Raw genomic sequence first — 17588 nt, forward strand, 5'->3', positions numbered from 1 at the left:
ATTTCTAAAAGTCACAGATCTGGTACAAGGTAGCAGGCCCAACACATGAACTGATGTTAAAATATTGATGGCTTTGCTGTTCTCAGGTGCTGCTGCTAACATCTGCAGACAATTTGGACTGTACTCCTGGATTTCAGCAGAAAGTGTTCCATATCAATCAGCCAGTGGAATTCATCGAGGACCAGGCAATTCTGAACTGTAAGCAATGCCACTTGATATTTCTGGCCTCTTCTCATATTTAAATTCATCAATGTCTGTTAATATGTCTCAGGATGTGGTATTCCTTACATTTAGGATTTTTCTACCCATTATTCTCATTCTGCTTGATCTAGAGTGGATGGTCTTGAATTAGGGTCTTGCCAGCTTAGAGGTGAACAGAGTTATGTGTATCTAGTATTTGATCACTGGTGAGTGTTTTCCAACCACTCCTACAAAAGGGGACTGCTACCTTCCAATGTGAGTATTATTCTGTGCAAAGGAAATGAAGTTTGTTTCGCCTGGCAGATCCCTGAGAGCAGAACCTTCGTGTGGATCACTGTCCTATCTGTACTAAGTTGTTCACAGCATTAGATCAAAATAATGGTGAGAGCAGGATGTTGGTTTCTGGAAATTTTTAGGCATAGAGATTCAAAATCCTTATTATTTTTTAATTTTATTTTTATTGTTTACATTATTACAGATGTTCCCCTTTCTTCCCCCACCTCCATTTGCCCCTCTCCACCCAAACCCCACCCTTCTCTCCCTCTGGCCATAACCACATTGTTGTCTGTGTCCATGGTCTATGCATATATGTTCTTTGGCTAATCTCTTCACCTTCTTTTTTATACCACCCACCCCTCTGACCTCCCCTCTGACGTCTGTCAATCTGTACCATGTATCTATGAATCTGGTTCTTTTTTGTTCATCAGTTTATTTTGTTCATTAGATTCCACATATATGTGAGATCATATGGCATTTGTCTTTCTCTGACTGACTTATTTCACTGGGTATTATATTTCTTAAGGCTAATAAGATGGTTTTCAGAAAAGAGTCAAAACCTCTACTGGCTATTTGTGGATTAAACTCAAATCCTCCTAAATTCCATTTAATTTCCTTAAAATATGCTCATATCTGTGGTTATAATCTCTTTATGTTATTTAATACTGATATTATATTGTTTAATCTTTATGACAGCATGGAATACATTGCTAAACTCATAACAAAAATAGCTTTAGCAGAGTAGAATTTACCACTGATGGTAGACAAATAACCATTTAATTGTGGGTTCTTGAGCACTATTCTTTAACACTTTGGAATGAAGAATATGAAAACAGTGTAGTAATTTGATCAGCTGCTCTGAGGTCCTTTCAGGAAAGATAATTGTACATTTGCCTCCCTGGCCTCAGGTTTGCCTTCGAGGCTGGCCCCCATTCCTTCATTCCTGTGCTGTGGCTGGCATGCTTAAAGACAGTTAAAAAAACGACAGTCTGCTTGATTAGATTGTTCTGTGAGGCCGGAACACAGTTTAAGAGTTGAAAGGAACACAATAATGAAGATGCAATGTCGAGCATCAAGGGAGCTATCCAAGGTGAAGCCCAGGCACATCTTGATGCAATTACGCCAATGAAATCATTTCAATAATTAGAGTCTGTAATGACACGGTGCAGGACTGGCACAATAAGTGAATTCCAATATGTGATTTCATATTCATTTGATCCCTGAGTATGACTCCTGGGTCAGACCATCAGAAACCCTCATTTGTCTTTTGATTTTGCTATTAATCAGAATCAATATATTTCAAACAAAACTTGGTTTATGAGAACCATTTTTCTGGGTTTCCTCTCATCTGTCTCAGCTACTCTTCTTCACTCTCTCTCTCTTTCACACACACACACACCTCTTTTTTTTTCAGTGATCGTCTCCAAATGGTATCTATATTAACACATGTGGAAATGTGAAGCCATCATGAGTATGGAAATTAATAGTGTTGATATGCAAAGCAGGCTCATGCTAGTAAATGTGATTGCTTTTCTAATCTTCACTACACCAAACCGCTTTTAATTCACTGCTGAGAAGCTGGAAACAATCATACTTTGGGAGATCTTTTTAATTTAAAGTAAGCCATACTGTACATTCCAATATCACTGGTGTGTGTGTGTGTGTGTGTGTGTGTGTGTGTGTGTGTGTGTTTTCAATCCCTGAGTAATTAAGTGGGTTATGGTTGTTGGTTCTGTGTAAGCTAGTAAATGGTACATAGAACTGGTATGATTATCAATGATAGCACATTCAGGAAAAGTCAGTGATATTGGAATTGAGAATTTTAAATATTTATATGTGAATTTGTGTGTGAATTATAGTCAGCAAAGTCTGACTACCCCTTCTCAGTGAAACTGTAGGTCCATATGTATTATAAGGGTGGAAAAGTACATGGAGCATATCTAGTTAGGTACTTTTGAGTTCATCTCAAAGCAATGGACAGAGGTTATGAGTATAGACCTTGTGATTATGTTTAATTGTGCCTAAATGAAGAAGAAAGTTTTTATAGATTGGAGATGGCCTGTTGGATATTGTTTGGAAAGTCTGGATTTACAGAAGTTGTAGAAGAAATTGCTCTATTCCACTTGCAAGAGGAAATACAAACTCAAGATACTGAATGAACTTTTTTCCTAACCAAGTAACATTTTAAGTCTCTCTCCCTCTCCATGCCTCCCCCTCCCTCTTTCCTCTCTCATCCTCAGTTCTCTCATGCATTTCCTCATAATTCAACACAAGACCCTTCTGTCTCTGAAAAATGTGATTAAGAAACTGAGTGATGAGTACTGTTAGCATGAACACTATATTTATAGAAGGCCAGCATCTGGATGAAAATGGAAAAAGATCAAACAAGACCAAAAAGTGTTAACATACTTACATAATTGAGGTTGAGATCCAGAAAATGAATATTTTAGTGATATATAAATACAATCTGATATTATAAGTAATAACAGATATTAAAAGAAATCAGGTTTCTAACATTATCTTGGGCTTATATAATTTTCTCTTTCCAGTTTTGCTTTATATTTGCCCTATTAAAGAGCTTTGATTTCCAATCATTGTGAATTTCCAGAAGGTATAAACACAGCATAATCAACTGTTGTCCACAATTTTCATTATTTTATAAAGTTGTCTGATAGTGTTGTCTCCTTGCCTGACAGACCTAGTACATCTGCTCATAGCCCATACATCTGCTCATATTTCACTAGTTCTGTGTTCAGCTTTTAGCAAATTATAAGGAATGTTTATTCTGTCCACAGCTCCCTGCTCTTTTTGTTCAGACAGTACTATATTCTTTTATCTTTTTTCATCTTTCTCCTCAATTCTCAATGACTTATCTTTTTCTACCTTAACTGTTACTAATGGTCACCTCCTCTCCTTTTATTTCCCTAATATTTTATTCACTGTTCACTTCAATACATCTTTTCTTCAGTTGTTCTAAAGCCTTTTATTTTCTTCACATCCCAGTAACTCTTTATTCTACTCTCCTTTCCGCTAACTAAACTTGCTTTCGTCTTTAAAAGGCCATTTTCAACAAGCTTCTAGATGAAAACATGGCACCCCACTGTTTCCTTTAATGTGACCAGGGGATCACTTTCATGGTGTCTCTCACTGTGTAAAGCAAAGCCCCCATCTCATGATAACTTAGGCAAAACTTTACTGGCTTCATCTCAGTCTTGAAAGGTGAGCTGGGAAAATATCTGTGGTTATTCCCCTATTTGATGTGTATAACAAAAAAAGGGGAAAATAGCCTAGAAAGCAGAAACTCAGGAAGGAGACATCCATTCCAGGTCTTTGGTCTCAAGGAGCATATGTGATAAATTTATGGAAAGAGGCTTCAACACCTAAAACTATCTAACATGGGTTGGTGTGCCCACTATATTGGCACCATGAGATTTGGATAGTGTCTATGGTGTTAGTTTCCCAGGTGACACTCAGGCTCCAGAAGAATAGCTGGCCTGGAAATCTGACCAGCCACCCAGCTGATAGGGAAAAATACCAAGTAATAAGCCCCTATCTGGTATGATGGAGAATACAGGACAGCACATTCTGCTTTTCCCTGTCAGCTGAGACAGACCTCCTGCATAGGGGGCAGACTTATGATCATCTTATTTGCTAGGGAAATCATGATCCTCTAGCCTTTGTTAGTGGGAGACATCTCCAACTACCAGTGAAGGACAACCATTGGCCCCCAGCCACTATCAGGTCAGCACTTTTCTTCCACCTTGTTTATCCTTCATGGATCACTCCTCTGGGACCACACAGATACACAGAGGGAAATAGCCACACCTGAGTTCACCTAAAATGCAAACTTATAAGAACTTACACTTAATAAAGGACATGCATTACTCAGAATAGGCTTGGTGTCAAACAACCCCAGTAACATAAGAGAATAGACGTTTATTTTTCATTCAGGTTATGTGGATGCAGGTTGGGCTGCTTTTTTGGGTACTTCTCCTCCAAATGGCTGCCCTCCAAGTGGGAACTTGCGGACCCATCTTACTTCTAACTTGGTCCTGCCATTTGTTCCTGCCAATCACTCTTCTACCTCCAAGCTGCAAGCCAGGAGAACAATATAAAAGTATGGGGGTTTGGCTCCATACTCTTTATTGGTTGAGGACCAACCTATGAACCAGGAGGTCACATTGCAACTGGTCAGGGCATGTGCTTGTGTTGAGGGCTCCATCCCCAGTGTGGGGTGTGCAGGAGGCAGCCGATCAATGTTTCTCTCACCATTGATGTCTCTATATCTCCTTCTCCCTTCCTCTCTGAAATTAATAAAAATATTTTTAAGAAAAGAGTATGGGAAGACACCACACATGTGTAACCACCTTAGCTCATAAGGGACATACATCATTTCTACTTCATGCTATTATACACACCTAATCATATAGGCATCCTAACTACAAACAAAGCTGGGGAATGTACAACACTTATGTTTAGTGCATTTTTGAACTCTCTATACAGATCCCAACAAAACAGTGTGACCCAGGTTACAAAGAGACTTCTGAAGAGACAGAGAAAGACCACAAAGGAAGCAGCTATCTCAGAGTAACTTGGGCCTACACGGGAGAGAAGACAAAGGTCAAGCAAGTGAGCAAGGTCATGTAACTGACTAAATGCTGCCTTTCTAATCAGGGTATGCTTCCCCTGAGCCAGGGAGCTTCTTCCCTGCTCCCTGGTGGAAACACCCAGGGTAGGGACCTCACCTTCTGATGGTTCTGATAAGGAGGAGTTCCAATTGCATCTTCCTGATGATTATCATATTGTGGTTAAGCTCACACAATTGTAAACTCACATTGACTAGGGTTTAAACATATGGCACAGTCACATGGTAACTATTTGACCATGAGTGAGTTATTTGAATCATCTGAGTTTGAATTATATCATCTCTCTAAGATGGATAATGATAGCCCTTGCTTCCAGAGTTGATGCAATACTTGATGGGAGAATGCTTAAAACATAGCTATGAATAAATGGAAGCTGCTATTATTATTACTATCATTGCTCTTGTTGTTATGTTAGGTTCAATTTCCTTTTAGTGGCCTTTTAAACAAAGCGATTTGGAAGATAAATTGTGGGCATTAAAGAAACACCTAAAGGAGTGATGCTAGGATTTGAATTTCATGGGCTAGTAGATTTTTCTTTTTGTAATCTTGGATTGATAAGACTGTATTTTAAAACATTATCTTACATCTGGATATGAAAGAAAAAGCAAGCAAATAAATAAGGTGAATATCCCCATTTACTTTGGCTAGAATTTTTTACAAGGTCATTTGGCACCAAAAACAAAACAAAATAGGAGTAAAGACTAATTACAGAAAAGAAGGGAGTAAATTTAATTTGAGTCAATTTTGCTTTGTAAACAATGCACCAAAATGTCCTTATTTACCTCGTTTTGGTGGGAAATCACTGATCTAAAGCATTAGGTTACTGTTACATTTTTTGCTCATGACTTTTCTGATAATTCTTTTGAAGTTTCAATATATTCGTTTTTTTCTGGAAATGAAGGAATAACTCTCAAAAGATTTCTTCATGAAGGGGTACATGCCTAGAAAGAAAAGAGAGAGTGTGTTTTGAGAAAATATATCAAGTGTATATACACTAGGAACAAATATGAGGACTTTAAAATATTTTTATTGACTTCAGAGAGAAAAGGAGAGGAAGGGAGAGATGAAAATATCAATGATGAGACAGAATCACTGATAAACTGCCTCCTGAACACCCCACATTGGGGATCAAGCCCGCAACCCAGGCATGTGCCCTGACTGGGAATTGAACCATGACCTCCTGGTTCATAGGTGGATGCTCAACAACTGAGCCAAGCTGACCGGGCACAAACGTTGGGACTTTTAAAAGGCACACCCAGAGCTAACCACAATGGCCTCAGTGGCCTTCACAGCTGACTTAACTCTGCATTCTCTAATGGTGGAGGGCCCCTGGGACCTCATAACAGTCATTATGTACCCATTTCATAAATAAGGATACTAAAGCTGGGCTACTCAAGGTTCTGCTTACAATTGGTGATGTCAAGATTGAAACCCAGGATTTCAGTGCCTTGGCTTTTATCCAGAGTTCCCAGTTTAGTGTCTTATAATTTTTGTTTATGTTGGTGGTAACATATTAAGGAAATTTGTCACTTAATTTTTCCCATCCATATTTATCAAGCTGGATAAAGAGAGAACCTCATTCCCCCCTCCTCCCCCCCGTTCATAGCTAAATGCATTCTTCCTCTTTAAATAGAAAAATATAGAAATAGTGCCTCTTTTTTCCTTGTTTTGGGTGAATACAGTGCCAAGTTATTCATGACCTTGCATGCATGACTTTCTACCCTCCTTGTGAGTTCCTTTAATCAAGGCACTGCTTGGTCATCCCACATAGACACTGACCTTGGTTAGTGGCAGGTTATCCATAGAGTGCATCCTGTTGCATTAATCATATTTGTACTTAACATACATGAGTCAGGGCTTTGGACGGTGTTTTTAATTGACTATAAATCAAACAGGGAACTTGAAAAATGAAGGCAATTAATGAAAAAGCAATGTGAGAGGTGTTTTGCATCCTAACTGAGGAAATACATCGCCAGTGAATTAAATGTCAAAACAAAGGCCCTTTGACCCTGCTCGAAATATTTTATTTGGTTGGTAATAAATGAGTGAACTTTCCAGCCTGGCATGTGGGGAAATGCCTGTTTCCCGAGTTCAGGTTGACTTGGGCTTTTGTCTGTCTATATTGTTTACCTTCAGAAATTTCCTAAATTATTTTGTTTTCCTTTACTGTTTTAGTGATTGTTAAAAAGTGATAATTTTTAAATTTCTGAAGGTAAACAATATAGATAATGTTATTTGCATTTTCTGGTTGTGCATCACACGACTAACTTATATTTACTCTCAGGTGGGGAGATTGATGAACTAATTAGTGAAATTATTTAACATTACCTATACTACAGTCCAGAAAGGTCTGATTAAGGTTGAAATGTAAAGTGGTATATTTGTTTAAAGCTGTTGTGATATGCCCAGAAAAATTACCCTGATGCCACTTAGTTCACTCCACCATTATGAAAGTAATTATACTTTGGGTCAGGATAGGGACTCCTATTTGCATTAGCGAGAATTTGTCCTATATTTAAACAGAGTCCTATGAAATGTAATATATGTACATGTTTGCCCTTTCCTCCCACCAACTGTTTGCAACAATCCAGTAATCAGTCAATTAATATTTATTAGGATTCCTATAAATGAATTATACTAACTACCTCATTTCATAAATGTAAAGCAATATAATAAAGTAACTGCAAAATAAAAAGAACCCATGTACAAGTTAGGGGGGAAATAATAAAATGCTAGCCATCCTCTCATTAGACTTGGGTCCTACATTAACTTTGAAGCTTGGGAAACATGAAATGACAGAGTGGGAGGGTTGAGGAGGTGAGGAATGCAGATGCAGGGGGAGCTCTCTGGGCATCAGTTTTCTTATCAGGAGAACGGAAGAAATAAATAGACAGAGGAATCACACAGTCTGCCCTTGGGCTAAATTTGCTCCTCAGATATGTCTTATTTGGCTCTCCTTGTGGGAGTCTAAAGTGTTTCATGAAAGAAATTTGTTGTCAACATTGAGGATTTAACTTTAAAAAATTCATAACTTCTGGGATATTGGCCTCCAGAACATAGACCCGAGAGGCAGGCTGCCTGGATCCAAATAAGGTCATCCTATTACCAGCTAAGCATCTTGGGCAAATAAATGTTATAATGATAGCCATCTCAATAACTTAGTCTAAGGATTAAATGTTAATCTATATTAACATTAACCATTCACTCTCAGAGGAGTCCCATCAGGATGGCCACCAGAAGCTCCACCATTTATTCCTCCTGCTTAACAACTCAGAGGATCTCTTTTCCAAGTATCTGGCAAACATCTCATAGTTAACTCTCTTGGTCCAGCTTAGGCAAAGTGCCTATCCATGAACCAATCACAGTATCCCAGAAGAGTTGGCTTCCCTATTGGCCAGACCTGGGACACAGAGGGCCATTCTTTGGAGGAAAGGAGTATTGCTGGGCTTGCAAAAGCAAGCGAGTCCACCTGAGTGTGTTTTCCTCTATCGCTCAGCTCAGGTCCCTTCCAGTGCTAACAGTTTATGACTGCAGGCTGTGCTCTGTGCATGGGAATTTTTGGAAAGCAGCGCACAGACAAATGGACATGTCTCTTAGGTAGCAGGGAATGAAGACAGTCATCATGCCAGGTTGCTCACTGTTGATGCTGGTGAGCAGACTGCCTCATTAAGGCTGTCACATTCTAAGTGCTGCCATATGGCCTTACTCTTTGACCTGTTGAGTGTCTGTACTCACATGATTCTGGAGCTGGACTAAATATCTGTATCACTATTTTTTTCCAAGGAATTAAGAACACAATGGTCCCCTTCTTATCTGCTGTTCTGCTATCTTTGGTTTCTGTCACCCGCAGTCAAACGCAGTCTAAAAATATTAAATGTGAAATTCTAGAAATAAACAATTCATGAGTTTTAAATTGTGTGCCATTCGGAGTAGCATGATGAAATATCATGCTGTCCTACTCCATCCAGCCACGGATGTGAATCAGAATAGTTACTTTTTTTTTTATCCCAGGTGCTGTACTAGCGACAAAGGATACAACTTTGAATCAGAAACATATGAAGCCTTCTATGTTGAAGCTTTTATTCTTGTAGAGAGAAAGAGATGGGCATGATAGAAATAAACACTTAAAGAAACAGGGAAATGGTATGTGAAAGCTGAAGATAAGTGCCATGAAAGAAAAAAGACAAGGTTAGTTCTGTGATAGATGTTTCTGGAGGGCTGCTACATGAATGGGTGCCAAAGAAGTTTTCCCTGAGAGGTGAGACCTGAATTACCGGAAGGAACCAACCAGGGGGAGACAGGGTTGGTAAACATTTAGGCAGAGGGACCATGTAGTCATGTAAAAGCCCTAAGATGAGAATAGTTTTTCATGTTGAGTTACTTTGGTCCAGGAAAGTGGATACCATATTATCCTTTTAATCAACTGCCCTGTAGTGGCATTATAAGTCCCACTTCATAGGTGAGGGCATAAAGTTTGTTTTAAGGATCCAGTGTCTCAAAGGAGGTGTCCATGGTGCAAATTCACTCTGATCCCCTGGCTCTGCATGCTCTCCCCGCAGGAAATGCAATAGCCAGTTTCCTCCCACACCAGTGTGCTGCCCTTTTCTTTAAGAACATACTGGGGTGTTCCCCAGAACCTCACAGGGCTCTCTGTGTGGATTCCTTGCCCCTATCACTTAGCAGTGGGTAGTATTTCCAGTCACTCAACCTCTTAGCTCCTCAGTTAGCTCATCTGTAAAATGGAGGTAGTGTTTGGAGGATTGATAAAGAAAACACATGCAGAAGTGTTAGGGCAGTGCCTGCCACATGCAGGCTGTGCATAAAGGTTGTTGTCTTTATCATTTGACAGATTAAGGCCAGGGAGGATAATGGGCACAGTGATGTTCTTGGGATGGGCAGTGCTGGTGTCTGCTATAGGTGGCACAGATAATTTTCAATGATGTGTGGCTCCTTTTATCTGGAACATATTTTCTCCCTATTCCCTTCAAGTCTCCCTTTCAGGCATGTTCATGCTTTAGGGACATGTGCCTCCACCATCCCCCCTCCTCCGACCCCCTTCTCTAATACACACATACTGTTCCCTAGTGTTTGGTCTCTTTGGGCTACATGTTAAAAGGAAGCTCCCTGAAAACCATCTGAGAAGTGATTCTTTTCGACTTTAGATCCAGATGTGTTTATATGTTTCAGCATTTAGGAAACTAATAAAGTGTATATGCTTTATATTGTACAACCAGGGTTCTGGGGCAGCATACTGTAATAAAACAGATATTTCTGCAGTGAAACATGAAGATTTACTCTAAGTAGGATAAATAAGACCACAGATACCATCATATTAGTTCAGGCTGGGTTTTGTTGCCACATGAGTTATGAAAACAGTTTGGGTGTGCTGATCCTCTTGGATTTCAGAATTGGAGACTGCACCCCTTAGGAGAGTATCCCCCTGAAAAGCCAGTCCTCAATCCGGCTACAACACTTAGTTGACATCTTCAGGGCCCAGCTGCTTCTGGGGGCAGCTGGGTGTGGTGGTGGCCCAGCCTCCAGGACCCAGCTGCCCTCCCATCCCCCTCTCTGACCCTGCTTCTATGTCTGAGCAGCTTGATAAATGATGTGTTGGCAGGCCACCCTGAAAAGTGGCCAACTGCTGCACCAGACTATTTTATCCCCAATTGAAGTCCAAGCACTTGTCAGCCATCCAGGTCTCTCTTAACTGTGTGTGTCAGCTGATTCCAGAGACCTCCCAGAAGATCTATTTTTAGCTAAAATTGGTTTTCATTTTCATATGTATACATTAAATTCCATGAGGGCAGAGGGAATTCCAAATGAGGAAACATTGATTTTGAATAACATGAAAGAAATAATTAGTGCTTGAAAACACTTCAAACTATGAGTCAAAATCTCTAAGGAATATGGTTAGCACTGCATTTTTCAGTGGAAGGAAGTTTGTCTAATTAAAAACAAAAAGTGAGGGTGAGTGGGGATAAATCAGGCTTAAAAAGGGATTCAGCATTAAATTTCAGGCCCTGAAATTGTCAGGTGGATGCCCATGGCGATATGGTCCTCAGGGGCAGAGAGGGCCTGGGCTAGAACCAGGCCTTTGTCCATATTGGAGAGGGGGGAGGAGCATGACAGCTCTAATTAAGTTTCCTTTAATTTGGAGTAAGGTCAAGGCAGTTTCTAGAGTGAGTGAGGCCTAAGATGAAGATGTGTCTAAAAATTGTTTTATGCCCATAGTTGCCTGTTTTGCTTAGGGAATAGTCTGATTCTTTTTTGTTTTTGTTTTTGTTTTTGTTCTTTCATCGTTTACATTTCTGATCAGGCACATTTTTGCGACGGGCATAGCCCAAGGAGAGGTGGTGTGTTCTCTGAAAGTATTGTGTCAACTACAATTACAATTTAGTGACTTTATCAGTTCTGATAAACCCTCACCAACTCAAGACTTTCTACAAGGACTTAATGAAAGGAAATCATGTAGCTCACAAGTTCATCCAAAGAAGGGTATCATAAGGCCTCACAAAGAACAGCAAGTAAGGAAGTTCCAAGAATTTCAGCAGTGGAAGGAAACCCAGAGAGAGTTAGAACAGTGCTTTTCAAGCATTCGGGAGCAGAGGATAAGCTTTTGTTGTATTTTATTTTGTTTCCATGAATTTCAGACTGGCACTTTCGTTTAAAAAAAAATCTGCTTATAATTTTGATAAGTTAAAAACATTAATCATAGAAATATAAAGTGAACATAAGCCCAAGCCCTGGACAGTAGCTCAGTTAGGGGGTTCGATCCCCTTTCAGGGCACATTCATGAATCAACCAATGAATGCATAAATAAGTGGAGCAATATCTCTCTCTCTCTCTCTCTCTCTCTCTCTCTCTCTCTCTTCCCCCCCAATCAATCAATCAATCAATCAAAATTTTAAAAAAAATTTAAAGTGAACACAAGTCCAAATTCATCAATAAAAAACAGGACAATATGATGATAAATCAGACTCAAGAAACATTTGAAGAGCTAGGTATTTATAGGCAATTTGATAGTAAAGGAATATTAGAATAATTTTATTGGGCAATGTACAAAGGTGGTTAATGTCCTACAGGACAAGTGATTAACTATTGGGGTTATTATTTCTACTGGATATTATTTGCAGAAATCTATAAATTAACATATAATTGTACTAAATATGCAACCTTCAATGAGATGAACAAATTCTATTTTACTGGAGAATTAAATGAAGATGTATATAAAAATTGTTTTATGCCCAAAGTTGCCTGTTGCCTCTGACTGAACCTGTTAGATGATGCCTATATTTGACTTTGACAGAACTTCAATTCTAAGTATAGTATTGCCTTAATTTGAAGTTTTAAATATTTTTCGTAACAATATAAAAAAAACTATTACTATAAAAATGAAAATAAAAAACGAAGACATACAAAAAATATAAGCATTAAAGAAATTAGATTCAGTAGACATACTGCTCCTCTTTTAAAGTGCTTTCAGTGATTGTGCTCATTTGGTCATAGGCCCATTCAAGTTTGGACCCTGTTCTGAGGCCACCCTTGTATGCTTGGGTACCTTTATAGGAATGGAGCTTCAGATAACTTCCAGTTTTGGAAGAAAAGCTCATTGACTTGGAATGGTGTCAAGAGCCCCCACTGTGACCTGGGAGACAGGCCCAGCAACTGAAGCCAATAACTAAAACCTGGGTTTTAGTTATTTGGCCAAACTGCTCAGAGTAAAAGTTCCTCAAAAATCACCAGACAAGTTGTTATAGTAGAGCAAAGGTACATTCACTAAATATCACTTCCATGAAGAGCACCACTGTGACCAAATCTTAGCAATGATTCAGAAGATGCAAGTTAGAGGGGACATTTTTAGGCTTCCAGGGAGGCTCTAAGCTCTTGTGATTTCAGGCAGGAAACTGGCATGGGGTAAAGTTCATGACATACTAACAAGGTCTTTAGCTAAGTCTTGTGTTATTTATTTATTTATTTATTTATTTATTTATTTATTTATTTTCTCATAAATGAACTATTTGCCCACGTAGAACTATTATCTCAGGTAGACTGAGCTTTATGAATCTCCTGAAACACACAATGGAGTTTTTACTGGTTTAGTCTTTATCTTTCTTGGGCAAAACAAACAAACAAACAAAAACAAGATGGGTTAACAGAGGTGGTCTCAGTTCTTGATCTTAATAGCAATGCTGTATTGATGAGACTTAGTTGTATCAGTTCTGGGTACATGATAGTTTGTATTTGTTCTAAGTCAAAACTTCCCAAACTTCTGTTGATGGAAAATTGTGGTTATAGGAATGCAAATGGGAAAAGTGTTTTAAAATGAAATAAGGTTGGGGAATGCTATTTTTTGTTTGTTTTGTTTTCTGAGAATTGCTCCTTTAAAATGTAAAAATGCACAATGAATGTTCTGCAGACACACCTCAGGGACTAACTTATTCCCAGTCTAAGAAAGCACTCATTCAGTCCTCCCTAAGCGGCAGAGCACCTCCGCCCCATCTATCCAAGAAACTTCTTCCACTGTCAGAATGCAAAATGCTTTCATTCTCCCTTGGGACAGGGAAGGTATGAGCCTCTGAGACTCAAATCTTGCCTTTCTTCTTGAGGAGAGGGGAAGGCAGAAATATATATATACACGGTAATTCTTTCTCATTCTGCTGAGCTCATGGGAAATAAAGAGAGTAAAATGCTTGGGAAAAATATGCATCTTTACAATATAAAGCTCCATAGCCTAATGATTATGGGCTTTTCTGAGTAAAGCCAGACCTTCTGGGATCCAGGGACCCTTCCCTTCTTATCTCCCTGTCCAGCAGTATCTCTGTCTTCTTCACCCAATTGAAAGGTCTCTGGGAGGGTGGAAACCTCTCCTCAATGAAATTCTCAGTTAGCTCTACCTAAACTTGGGGTTAAATGCTTAAAAATTAGAAAGCCTTTTTCTCTCTTGGTAAAGCCTGGATTTCAAGACTTATTTTGATAAAGTCTTTAGGCTCAATATTGAATCTTTCACTTTGCATTCCTGATTCAACAGCTTAATCCTCCCTAAGGCAACAAATGCCTCTGGCAAATACGGGAGAGGTCAACTAAGAAAATCTGAAAAAAGCACACAGTAAATTCCAATGGATGCTCCCTGTTACTTGAGGCACAAACCCAGGCTTACAAAAGGTTGGAAGCCACCCTATAACCACCCAGGCCTTGAGGGCAGAGATGATTCCTGAACCCCTCCTGTGGGTTGGGGCTTCTGACTGCTTGCCTGTCTTAGAATGCTCTCAGGGACTAGATCAATTTGAGCGGAGGGAGAGGCATCAGTGCTGGCTACTGGCAGGGAGTCAGGGAGCAAGGGGCACTTGTAGCGAATTTACAAACCTCTAGGAAGTTATTGATGAATTGAGCAGTAAAATCTGTTATTTTTATCTTTACCCACTGCAAAGTACCAAAAATTTATCTTCAATATTTATGCTCTCAGAGGTGCCATCTGAGTATCTAAGATTGAGACATTGAAAAGTAGGTCAGGTATGACTTTTCTGAGCATTGTAAAAGAGGCAGCCAACAGACTTTGCAGTGTTATATGAGCTGCCTAACTTCTTGGAGGCCACAATAGGCTTTCTATTTTCTCACGTTTTCCCTATTTGCTGATATAATTTTCTCCCACCCCACAATCATGACACCATCTACATCCATGATCGATACTTCCAGTATGTTCCTCTTATTCTTATCCAACCCACACTAGCTCTATACTGTTCCAGAGAGAGAAGCCAGTGTTGCCTGAAGTATAGCGGTCTAGAACATCTTATTATCACCCCAGCTCTGCTCCCCACAGTATGTTTGGCAGACAAACACTTAGATTTGAATGCCAGGTCTAACCCTGGGGGAAATTACTTCACTTCTCTGAGTTTCCATTTCTGCTAACAGATAAGCATTCAGTGAGATGCTGAAGGTAAATCTGAGGCTGACAAACAGCCACTGCTCAGAAAATGGCAGCTACTTAGGTCAATTAACATAATTTGATGATGGGTCCCCAAACCTCACTTCAAGCTCTATGAGTAATGGTCTATGGGGATAGATTTTGTTCAGCCTCTCCCTGCCACTCAGCATATTTTCCACTTTGCAATGGGAGTCACTGGCCTGTTGAGTTCAGCACCCTCTTTCTGTTACCCATGCAATTCCTCAGTAAACTAGCTCTCTGCACAAGGATCTGGCTGAGTGCTCTGAATATCTTTAGTTTATTATTAAAATGTTTGCTATTACATTTGCATAGTACTGGGCTGGGTTGATTATTTCATGTATTGATGCTACTAAAGTAGATACTGAATGTTTTGCCTGCCAAGGGGCCTTCCTCTAGCTCAGCCTGAGCATATAGAACAATGATTTGAATGGGAGCATTTGCTCTGTTATTTTGGTGATGGATTTAGGGAAATGGAAAGTAGAAAATTGCTTTGTTTTTGGACATTTTCCAGGTCCATCCTAGTTATGAGTAACACTTGCTTGGTTGGTTGATTGAAGGAGGCCAGCTGCTATTCGAAGAGCCCAAATAAATGGCCAGTGCTGCCTATTAGCAAACTCGTCATGCTCACAGTAGTGAAAAGCATCTTGTAATTATGAATTAACAATTTCTCTATGATGCTATTTTTATAAGTTGACCAGCCCTTCAAAATAATGTTGATATTAAGGTCAATTCTACCTTTTGTGATGATATTCTTCAGAAGATTTAAATACAATGCCTGGCCTGAGTGGGCAAGTTCACACTCTGAACCTCAGATTCTACATCTGTAGAACAGATTGAATAATGCCTAACTCCTGGAGCTATGAAAATCCAATGAGATAGAATCTCTGAGAACATTTTTTCTTATTATTATATATATTTTATTGATTTTGTACAGAGAGGAAGGGAGAGAGATAGAGAGTTAGAAACATCGATGAGAGAGTGTCATCGATCAGCTGCCTCTTGCACACCCCCCACTGGGGATATGCCCGCAACCAAGGTACATGTCCTTGACTGGAATCGAACCCGGGACCCTTCAGTCCCCAAGCCGACGCTCTATCCATTGAGCCAAACCGGTCTGGCACTCTGAGAACATTTCTAAAGCCTTTATGCATTACTCTCTGTTGCCTAATGCCTCTTTAGGAAAGATTTCCCCCTATATTTATGTTAGTTCTTTCCAATAGAATGTGTAGTTTGCTTTTATTATTTCCGACCTCAATAGTTTTGTTGTTGCTATTGGTTTTTTTTTATTCTTGAGTAATATGTTTGTAAAAGTCACATATTCAAGAGTGACTCAGTGACTGGGCTTATCCAAAACTGTTAAAGGGTTTGGTTCTGCAGGCCCTGGCCTCCATTTTAGGTTATGTTATGGGTTTGAGCCTCCAGAAAGCTGACTCTGAGATGGAGATTGGTGTGCAGGAAGTAGTTAGGGAGTGTGTTGGGGGTCATTACCTGTGGAAAGGAGGGAAAGGAAGCAGCTTTGGCTAGAAATGAAACTGGGCTCTGATGTAGTCTCACCAAAAGCTTGGCCAATCACCCTGGGAACTCTGAAACCAAGATGGCCCTCACAGTGGTCCTGAGTTGGACAAGGGAGCCAGGCTTTTATAGCTCAAGGTGATCTCTTATTAGATGAGGATAGTGGGAAGGTACATGGCCATGGGGAGAAGTTGGTCTTTAGCCAAGGCAATTCCTTAGAGGGCTGACAACTTAAGGCTGTCCCCCTAAGACTGGGAAAATAAATTCTTCATCCTGAAGAGAAATCTGACAGATTTAATGCGTTAAGGCATTCACTGCTCTTAAGAAGAAAACAAAACCATCTGGTATGCACTGAGATAGCTTCCATTAGTCACTGCTACCCTTAGAGACAGACACCCACTTCCTAGTGTTGTTACCTGATACAATGGGAGAAAGAGGGAGGCCACTGTCTGACTTCTCCCTGTGATACTATAGCTAATACCTGGTTTGTGGCTTATGCACACTCTTCTCTTCCAGCTTCCACTCCTTCTGAGCATGGCACCACCCTAATTTAAATTGTTTAAAAAGTCTGTAACCCACCCAATTTCTATCTTCCAGTTATCCTGTTATTAACTTTCAGATGTGATTACTTATGTGTGTATATGTGTGTTCTTAAGCATCTATTTTGTATGAATTTAGGAATAAGTGAGTTTTCCGCTCAGTCTACCATTTTGAGTAAAAGTCTTCAAAGTATTATGAAACAGATGCAGTTTACTGTGTAAAAATATAAATATTTTTCTGAGCAGAAAAGGAACATAATTTTATCTTTTTAATGAAATAAAAATACAGACTAGCATTTTCTGAATGAATATAATAAATAGAATGCTGAGCCATAAAAATATTTTTCTTGATTCATCCATTTTAAATCTAGAGAGTGAAGACAGAATCCATCTCAGGGACTTGAACATGGGAATGCATTCTTGCTCTGATGGAGCATGTTACATTTTAGGTGTGTTAAGCTATTTCAGCTG

General features: G+C 39.5%; 1 protein-coding gene across 2 annotated transcripts in view; it reads left to right on the top strand.

Annotated features, from left to right (window-relative positions):
* Nucleotides 1-17588, top strand: part of CDH13 (cadherin 13) — a 998364-nt gene that overhangs the window by 220417 nt on the left and 760359 nt on the right. For both annotated transcript variants that reach the window (XM_084905563.1, XM_084905564.1), the window contains exon 2: nucleotides 87-198. In XM_084905563.1, coding sequence (XP_084761689.1) covers nucleotides 87-198 — 112 coding nt within the window. The remainder of the gene's footprint in view (nucleotides 1-86; nucleotides 199-17588) is intronic.

The sequence above is a fragment of the Pipistrellus hanaki genome, assembly GCF_964339955.1.
Source record: "Pipistrellus hanaki genome assembly, chromosome: 15".
NCBI classification, from domain to species: Eukaryota; Metazoa; Chordata; class Mammalia; order Chiroptera; family Vespertilionidae; genus Pipistrellus; species Pipistrellus hanaki.